The sequence below is a fragment of the Camelus dromedarius genome, chromosome 7 (genome assembly GCF_036321535.1).
Source record: "Camelus dromedarius isolate mCamDro1 chromosome 7, mCamDro1.pat, whole genome shotgun sequence".
NCBI lineage: Eukaryota > Metazoa > Chordata > Mammalia > Artiodactyla > Camelidae > Camelus > Camelus dromedarius.
Window position 1 is genome coordinate 12,832,932 of NC_087442.1, and position 10,298 is coordinate 12,843,229.

The 10,298-nt window shown below is 41.5% G+C and overlaps 1 protein-coding gene across 2 annotated transcripts in view; it reads right to left on the minus strand.

Moving 5' to 3' along the window:
* Positions 1–6,441, minus strand: part of TBXAS1 (thromboxane A synthase 1) — a 141,952-nt gene extending 135,511 nt beyond the window's left edge. Inside the window, exons 1-2 of one of the 2 annotated variants that reach the window (XM_064487306.1) lie at positions 6,188–6,441; positions 5,491–5,552 (exon numbers count right to left, since the gene is read on the minus strand). In XM_064487306.1, coding sequence (XP_064343376.1) covers positions 5,491–5,510 — 20 coding nt within the window. In that variant the 5' untranslated portion in view covers positions 5,511–5,552; positions 6,188–6,441. The remainder of the gene's footprint in view (positions 1–5,490; positions 5,553–6,187) is intronic. The other variant, XM_010983188.3, reaches the window with a different exon arrangement.
* Between the last annotated feature and the right edge of the window lie 3,857 nt (positions 6,442–10,298).

The window sequence follows — 10,298 nt, forward strand, 5'->3', positions numbered from 1 at the left end:
TCCTGTTCCATTAGTCTGTGTGTCTGTTTTTATTCCAGAACCATCCTGTTTTGACTACTAGAGCTTTGTAATGTAGTTTGAAATCAAGAAGTGTGATGCCTCCAAATTTGTTCTTTCTCAAAATTGCTTTGACTATTAAGAGTCTTTTGTGAATCCATACAAATTTTAGGATTTTTTTTCCCTACTTCTGTGGAAAATGCCATTGGAATTTTGATAGGGACTGCATCAAATCTGGAGGTCACTTTGGGTAGTATGGACATTTTAACAATATTAATTCCTCCTGTGAAAACACAGGATATCTTTCCATATATTTTGTGTCTTCTCCCATTTCTTTCATCAATGTCTTATAAATTTCAGTGTAGAGATTTTTTACCTCCTTGGTTAAATTTAGCCCTAAGTGTTTTACTCTTTTTGATGCTATTGTGAATGGGATTGATTTCTTTATTTCTTTTTCAGATAGTTTGTTGTTAGCATGTAGAAATGCTACTGAGCTGTGTGTGTTGATTTTATATTGTGCAATTTTAATGAATTCACTAATTAGTTCAGTTTTTTGTAGAGGGTTTAGGATTTTGCTCACGTGATCTGCAGAGAGTTTCACTTCTTCCTTTCCAATTTGGATAAACATTATTTCCTTTTCTTGCCTCATTTCTCTGGCTAGAACTGCCAGCATTTTATTGAATGAAAGTGGCAAGAGTGGGCATCCTTGTCTTATTCATGATCTTAGAGCAAAACCTATCAGCTTTTCACTTTTGAATATGAGATTAGCTGTGAGTTTTTCATCTACCATGGCCTTTATTATGTTGAGGTACATTCCTTTCATACTCGATTTGTTGAGAGTTTCTATCATGAAAGAAAGTTGAATTTTGTCGAATGCTTTTTCTGCATCTATTGAGATAATCACAGGATTTTCATTCTTCATTCTGTTAATGTGGTGTATCACGTTTATTGATTAACATACGTTGAACCATCTTGTATCCCAGGGTGCAATGGTTTCTTTTAAATATGGTCTGGGATTAGATATAGGTCTAGAATTAGAATCCAGTTTTCCCACATGTAAAGCAAACTCTCTGAGAAAGAAAATTCCAGGTACAGGGATGGACTTTCTCACTGTAGTCTTAAATCTTAATAATCACCAATTGCAATTTAATTTAACCTGATCTTTGAATGAGACTTGATCAGAACACTAACTCATCCTGATTCCTATTTTTTTAATTTTGTTTATTGAAATACAGTCAGTTTACAATATTGTGTTAGTTTCTGATATATAGCATAGTGTTTCAGAAATATATAATATATATATATTCCTTTTTATATTCTTTTTCATTATAGGCTATTACAAAATATTGAATATAGTTCCCTGTGCTATACAGTAGGACCTTGTTTATCTATTTCATATATAGTAGTTTGTATCTGCAAATCCTGAACTCTCACTTTATGCTTCCATTTCCCTTTTGCCCCCCTGGAAACCATAAGTTTGTTTTCTATGTCTGTGAGTCTGTTTCTGTTTTGTAAATAAGTTCAATTCTGTCATTTTTTTAGATTCCATATATAAGTGATATCATACAGTATTTTTGTTTCTCTTTCTGGCTTACTTCACTTAGTATGACAATCTCCAGGTCCATCCACGTTGCTACAAATGGCATTATTTCAGTCTTTTTGTGGCTACATAATATTCCACTGTATATATGCCACAACTTCTTTAACCAGTCATCTGTTGGTGGACATTTAGGTTGCTTCCATGTCTTGGTTATTGTAAATAGTGCTGCTATGAACATGGGGTGCATGTATCTTTTCGAATTAGACTTTCCTCTGGACATATGCCCAGGAGTGGGACTGCTGGACTGATTCCTACTTTAATGTCCATTTGATTCATACCTCTGGGTCTAGGGCTCCTGAGACTTAAATGCAGCTTGGCATTAAAAGCCCTTCTACCTTCCCAGGACAGCCCTTCTCGGTTTCCACCATATTTATATGTTTAACTGCTTTGACTGATTAGCTACTTACTGCAACAAACACAGTTTGCCTTTCTCACTGCTTAATCAGCCAAGAAGCTCCCCCATTGGTCCAAATCCCCCTGTAGGTTCTACTGTGCTGTGGGAATAGTGAGACCCCAGTCCCCAAACCTCCAAACCCAAAGTATAAAACTGCTTTCCTCTTCACCACTGAAGAGAACCAATTCTCTACTCTTCTTAGTAAAATTTCTCTCCTTTTGCTTAGTAATTCATATTCATTAAATATGGAAATATGGAAGATGCAGAAAGACTAAAGGAAGAAAAAGAAATCACCCATAATCCTACCATTGAAAGAAAACCACTACTAATATTTGGGCTATGTCTTTACACTTTTTCTTTTTCTTTTTCCTTTCTTTTCTTTCTTTTTTCTGCTGGGTAGATGGATTTTTTAAAAATTGAGATACAATTCATGTGTCGTAAAATTCATCCTTTTAAAGTGTGTGATTCGGTGGTTTTAGTACATTCAGTGTTGTGCAACCATTAACATTATCTAATTTCAGAATATTTTCATCATCCGTAAAAGAAAGACCATACCTTTCAGCAGTCATTCCCTTCGCCCCTCCTCCAGCCCCTGGTGACCACGAATCATCTTTCTGTCTATATGAATTGGGCAGATGGATTTGTACATAATTAAATAGGGAGTCCTTACACTCTTAAAGAATAAAGAAATCCTCATCTTACCAAGAGCTGCCAGTTCACAGGTGTGCTTGAAAGTTTAAATACACTAGTGCTTAAGGTTGCCTCTAGCAATATTCAACTTGTACAACTTACTTCATCAAAGCTTTTCCAGAAGTAAGAATTTCAAACAACTTTATACAGAAAAATGAGTTTTAAAAATGTTTTATCACGTGTTTTGAGCACTTTCACACATGTTCCATGTCCTAGGTAACATACCCAGCTGTATACCCAGCTCCAGCCCCAACCCCGGTGGAGCAGACCTGGTCTCCTGTTTCATGCTGCTCAGTCCCATAGCTGTCAGTATCAATGACTGTCATTGAAAAATTGTATCAAGTGTGGTTTTGGGAAAACTATCAGAATATACGATGCCTTTTTTTTTTTTTTTACAACAGTCTCTTTTTAAATGAAAGTGACTCTTTTGTCTTCTTCTTTCCCAATTCATACATACACTTTATAATTAAGAAGTGTTTATTGGGTATACACCACGGTCTTGCTCTACAAAGTGAGTGGAGATCCAAAAACAGTACACCGGCAACAGCTAGAAAAGTGGACACCACATTGGTCCAAACTGAAAACACAGTAGGCTTTCCGGAAAAGGGTTATTCACATGGGCGAAAGAATTAAGATTCGTGCTGAGATGTGAAGCCTAAGAGAAGAACCAGCAAGAAAGATGCCAGCAGAGATTAGAGCCAGCATTTATTAGGAACCAACTGCATGCATGCACTGTGAGCGAGAGAGGGGCGGAAATGAGAGATGTGATGCAAACAGCAGTGAGCAGGGGCTCGTAAGTGCCTTGGGCAAACCGGAAAAGCTGCCTTGAGGAGGTGCCCCGAGCTCCTGGAGGGCACTGAAGGAAAGAGAGGAGGAAGGGAATTCCAAGCACGGAGATTATCAAGGGCAAATGCACAGATGTGTGCAGCACCGTGACCGTTCATGGAACTGCCAGCCCCACAGGGTGGGGGTGGGATGGAGTTGCTGAAGCCGAGTCCTGGGTGCTGGGCTGATGCCTGTGTACTTCTTCACTTTACCCTCATTAAACCAGATGCTAGGAGAACATCTGTGCCTTGGGCAGAAGTTTCCCAAATTGCAGTGAGATATGGAACGTCCCCCCTGCCTTGAAAGAACTCACAGGCTGGTTGAGTAGACAAGAGGCAGTCCTCCTCGTGTTACCTTCCCAGCGTCTAGGCTCTCACTGCAATCTTACCTGGTCCAATGGCAGCTGTAACTCTTACAGGAAGGACTAAGGAGTTTAAATATTTGGGACACACCACCCTTCTGAAGTTCTCCTTAGGGACACGGTAGCTGTGAGGGTGTCTCCACCTCCAGCTCTCCCTGAGCACCCCTCTCTCACTGTGTCAAGAAAATGAAGCAGGAGGGAGACCCTGACTGATTCAAGCTGATACCTATTGCTCACAGGCTACCTGGAGTCCTGCCTGGAAGAGGAGGACTGAGAGCCCAAGGATGGTGACCTTGAGCTGATCAAGGGATAGACCCAGGAGCACCACAGCCACTGCCAGTCCCTCCTGCTGCCCCCTTCTCTTCAGCAATATCCTCTCCATACATCGAGCTCACTCCCGAAACTCCATGTCTCCCCCACCTTGGGCATCTGATCCAGACCTCCTGTTGTCTGACCTTGTACCAGAGCCTCACTCCACACCTGGCACACATTAACAGATCAATAAATATTTTTGCTGGAACAAATAGAAGGCAGCTCTCGCTTCCTATTCACCACCTCTGCTTCATGCTTCTCTCTAATCTCTGTGTCTTTGACCCAGGTTATTAGCATGGCCCCAGAACAGATTACAAATGCACAACTGCCTTGCTGAACGGTACGGCGCTATTGTCCGTGACTCTCTGATCTACACTGATTATAAACACCCAGCTTATCAGTCAGGACACCTGCCCCTTTCCATGACCAGAACAACATTAATGTATGCAATTCACTCATTCATTCGTCAAATGTTTATCGAGGCCGTCCTATACACTAGGCACTGAGCTGGAAGTTAAGAATATGGAAATTAAAAAGACCCAGTAAGAAAGAAACAAAAGTGTAATAAAGTCTACAATAGAAACATTAATGCTATGGGACCACCTGGAGGCCTCAGGTGGGACCAGCTTTGAGTATCACAGTCAGAGCATAATCATTGATGAGAAATTAATAAGCATATTAATGAGAAATTTAAAATACACCTGAAGCACTAAAGACTTATTCTCCTCTGCGTTTAGGTTATGTAAATGGTGGTTAGTGACAGTGGCTGCCAACTACTAAGCACCCACTACGTGTCCAGCACCATGCTGAGCACACCACTGAGCAGAAACACACTGAGATGGATGGAGTGGGGTGGGGGAGGGGCTCGCATTTGCTCCTGGGTTTGCGTGTGGCCGGTTTCAAGGCAAGATAAGCTCTACTGAGATAGAAAAGTTCAAAAGATAATTAAACCAGTTAGAAAGCAAGACAGCACTGGGACTGATGCTGGGTTTCAGAGCCAATTTCCAAGAAGTAATTTCATCATCGTAGAACATCAAACGTGAATTCCATTTTCAGCTATGCAAATTCCAAAAGAATAATACCTCACATTTGCATAATGCTTGATGCTTTTCAAAGTGCTTTCCCAGTTATTAATCTAGAGGAGGCTTTATTACCACCGGAAACACAAGTGGAAATTCTGTTCAAACTCAAGTTCTCCATTATTTTTCCCACTTTCCCCTCAAAAATCAGAGCCACCTAAATTCAGGTGCTTTGGATGGCGTGGATAACTATAATAAGTTTAACCGACAGGGTGAATATGCATAAACGTACCATATTGTGAGGCCTTCCATCTACAGACACGGGGCTTCGATTGATCCAGACTTTGGAACCTTCTGTTGAATTAACAAAATCACAGGGAGCTACTCTCAGTTTAAATTTGAGATCCTTCCAAGATCTCAGACTTTGTGGCACTGCACATATGACATTCATCAGAATCCATTCCCTTCTATCAAATATGAGAAAACTAGGAAATTAGTTCCACCACTTCGTCCTTAAACCTGCAGAAATCCTTGCCAATGACTTTCTGCAAAGTCACCCACATTGCCAGACAACTCCTATGCCTTTTTGTTTGTTTGTTTTTAATATAATCAGAACCAAGAGGCCGAATCGATTGTAAATCCAGACTGGAGAGAGGATCTTAGAAAAATGAGGTGAGAAGATATGACGGGGAGCAAGGAAATACATCTCCCCAAACCTTTCCAATTTGTTTCTTTTTCCATCTCCTTCAAACTTAATTATGTGTAGCGTTCTCAGCCACTGAATCACCAGCCTTTCCTGACACCTCAATCTCATGCATTTGAGCAAAAGATTAACCTGGCTGTTTGCTTTTAATTCTGAAGCTGTGTTAATACTCAACTCCCTCTAGATTAGACGGGAAGGAAAACACACTCCCACATACCCCACCCTGGCTCCGGCAAGCCTATTTCTGACAATGTCACAGACATTGGAACAATCGGGCTTCACTTACCACTTCAGGAGGGCCAAGAGGACCACTAACAGGGCCACCATCACCATGGAGCCGTTCGCTTCCAGTCTGAGGAACCCCCAGACTTCCATTGCTTCTCAGAGACCCTACAGGGGTGGTCCTCCGGAGGAAAGAGAGAGGCTGATCCCCCTGCCGTTACAAGAAGCACGGTCCACAGCTAGAAGAAACAGGCAACCAAGAAAACATCCCATCAAGTGGGTCCCCGAAATGTGCTCTTTCTCAGAAGTGTCTCCTTATAAAGAGGAAGGAAGAGGAGGGAAAAACACAGGGTTTCGGTGTAAGGCAATGAATCAGCAACTTTATTTTCCTGATGACTGTACTCCCGATAAACATTTGTGTGAACTTCCCTGGGAAGCAGTAGCAGAACTGGCCCCATGTTGAGAAAGAAAATGGTTGCAACCATAGATTTCTAGTGTGGGAAAGTTGTCCTAAAAGGAAGACTCCTCTTAAAAAAATTAATTTATAATCAAATGATGATACAGGTCAGGAGACTGAATGTCCCAGCAAACTCTGAGGCCTGACATCAGCCTGATGAAAATGCTGGCTGCATGGTGGGCATCCATCCCACTAAGTTCATCGGTTCCTGGGGTTTAACGACCCCTGTGAGGGGTCCTTAGTGACTGCCTGTCGGAACAGACCGCAGGTCTCACCTCGGATCAGCCCACTCATGACGAGCCGGAGGATTTTCTACATGTCTAACAGTACATCCGTAGGCTCATGTGTGGGTCCTTTGTTCTGGCTCTGAGCTTATCTGAGTAAAGTAGACTGCATTATTTTTTGCTTATGAGTCAACATGTTCCACCTTTAGAAATGGGAAAGGTGTATCATACAGGGACTCTCACTCACTATGACATTCGTCTGTTCATTCAGCACCTATGGGGGCCAGGCTCTGTGCTGAGTTTACAAACAGCAGTTGAAACACAGAAGAAGTACCAGACTCTGGAGAGAGACAGACAATAAACAGGTAGACAAATACACAAGTAATTGCAAGTTGAGACCAGTGCTGTGAAGGTGATGACTGGGAGTAACTGGTTAGAGAGTGGCAGGGCACACCTGTCGGAGGAGGAAAGTTTGAGCTGAGAGGTCAGGTGAGGAGGAGACGAGAGAGCCGTGGGTGAAGACTTCAGGCCAAAAAGGGTGACAGGATAAAAGGCTCTAAGGTGGGGAAGAACTTCCCATGATGTGGGAACTGGAAAGAGGCCAGAGCGGCTGGGGACCAGCTGGAGGAGCGGCTGGGAGGAGGTGGTGACATACACAGAAGCCAGACAGCACAGAGGCACGGTGAGAAGCTTGGGCCTCATTTTATGTGCCACTTAGCGTTGACTACTTCCGTATTCTGTTTGCTTGTTCTGGCTGCTCGTGAACGGGAGGGAAAGCAGGGAGGTCACTTAGAAGACTAGTGTGTTCATCCTGGGAGGAGGCTTCTCAGACTACAGTAGCAATGGGAGGCAGAAAGAAGTGGATGATTTGAAATCTATTCTAGGGTAGGCTCGGCAGAATTTCTTGGTGGCTTGGATGTGAAAGGGAGGGGAAGGAGGAGGGACATATGACTCCCAGGTTCCTGTCTTGAGGGAGTGCTGTTCATTGAGATGAAAAGGCTAGGGGAAGATAGGGTATTGTCGGGAAAATCAAAAGTTGGGTTTTAATCCTGTTAATTTGGAGATGCCTGGGAGACACCTGAGTGGAGCCGTCGAGTCAGAGTGCAATCTCGGCTGAAACTATAAATAATAATGATGATAATGGCAGTACCATTTATGGAGCCCTTACTGTGTGCTAGTTATCACTCTACGAACATCCGCACACGTTAGCTCATTCAATCCTCATAAACCAGTCTTTGAGTTAAAGCTAATTATTAACCCCATTTTATAGAAGTAGAATCTGAGGCTTGGGATGTATGACTTCAAAGCCCATATTCTTAATCAAAAGGTTATATTCAAACATGAAAGGCACCAATACGCAAATGGTAGTTAAATCCAAAGGCAGAGATGAGCTATAGCCCCAAAGAAGAGTAAACCACCCAAGCACCAAGTACCTTCTAAGCACCTTCCCCTTTCTCTAGCCATTTGCCCTGCCACCCTGTTTGGCTTTCCTACTTAGGTGTCCCCCAGCAGCTGCATCCCATCTGGACCTGGTGCCCTGTGCCCCAGCCCAGCCCTTCAGGATTTCCTAGCCTCTCTCATAGTCCATGTCTCCTTTGTCCCAACTGATCAGTACCATACTGACATGTTAACAGATCCATGTCTCCTTCTCATAAACCAGAGCTATGCTTTGACAAGTTTCCTCTTAAATAAACAGTGCTTTCAGTCACAGGAGCAACTGTGGGGGGTGTGAGAGGGTAGCAAGCTGGTGTGGAGGGAGCAAGTTCACCATGGCCAGGGATTCAGAGAGTTGGAAGAACCTCAGATATTACTTAGACCAATGTATGTATCAGGAAGATGCTCAAGGAAAAAAAATAAGATTCTAAGATGAGATGAATGTGAGAAATGCTAGTATGAGCATCAGTACTTAAGTATATTTACTCAAGACCCCTCAGAGACTTGAACCTACTGATGTTCGTGATGAATCTCCAAGAGGAGGGTGCAGAGAGCAGCATTTTCCAAGTGCATTTGACCCTAGACCCTTCTTTTTTTTTTTTTTCTATCTTATTTATTTCTGTTCTCTTTTTTTTATTGAAATATAGTCAGTTTACAATGTAGAGTTAGTTTCTGGTATATAGCACAGTGATTCAGATATATATATATATATATATTCATTTTCACATTCTTTTCATTACAGGCTATTGCAAGGTGTTGAATATACCCTGTGCTATATAGTAGGACTTTGCTGTTTATCTATTTTATATATAGTAGTTAGTATCTGCAAGTCCCAAACTCCCAATTTATCCCTCTACCCCACCCCCTTCCCCTCTGGTAACCACAAGTTTGTTTTCTATGTCTGTGAATCTGTTTCTGTTTTGTAAGTAAATTAATTTGTCTTATTTTTTTAGATTCCACATATAAGTGATATCATATGGTATTTTTCTTTCTCTTTCTGGATTACTTTACTTAGTATGACAATCTCCAGGTCCACCCATGTTGCTGTGAATAGCATTATTTTACCCTTTTTGTGGCTGAGTAGTATTCCATTAAATATACACCACAACTTCTTTATCCAGTCATCTGTTGATGGACATTTATACTGCGTCCATGTCTTGGCTATTGTAAATAGTGCTGCTGTGAACATTGGGGTACATGTATCTTTCCAAATTAGTGTTTCATTTGGATATATGCCCAGGAGTGGGATTGCTGGATCATAGGGTAAGTCTATTTTTAACTTTTTAAGGAATCTCCATACTGTTTTCCATAATGACTACCAATTTACATTTCTACCAACAGTGTAGGAGGGTTCCCTTTTCTCCCCACCCTCTCCAGCATTTATTGTTTGTGGACTTTTGAATGATGGCCATTCTGACTGATGTGTGGTGACATTCTACTGTAGTTTTGACTGCATTTCTCTGATAGTTAGCGATATTGAGCATTTTTCATGTGCCTATTGGCCATTTGCATGTCTTCATTGGAGAAATGTTTGTTTAGGTCTTTTGCCCATTTTTTTGATTGGGTTACCTTTATTTGTTGTTGTTATTGAGTTATATGAGCTGTTTGTATACTCTGGAAGTTAAGCCCTTTTCAGTCACATCATTTGCAAATATTTTCTCCCATTCCGTAGGTTGTCTTTTCGTTTTGTTTATAGTTTCCCTTGCTGTGCAAAAGTGTATATGTTTAATTAGGCCCAATTTGTTTATTTTTGCTTTTATTTCTATTGCCCAGGCAGACTGCCCTTGGAGAACATCGCTAAGATTTATGCTGGAGAATGTTTTGCCTATGTTTTCTTCTAAGAGGTTTTTAGTGTCTTGTCTTATGTTTAAGTCTTTAAGCCATTTTGAGTTTATTTTTGTGAATGGTCTGAGGAAGTGTTCTAACTTCATTGGTTTACATGTACCTGTCTGGCTTTCCCAGCACCATTTGCTGAAGAGGCTGTCTTTTCTCCGTTGTAATGGCAAGATGAATTGACCATAGTCATGTGATTTTATTTCTGGGCTCTCTATTCTGATCCA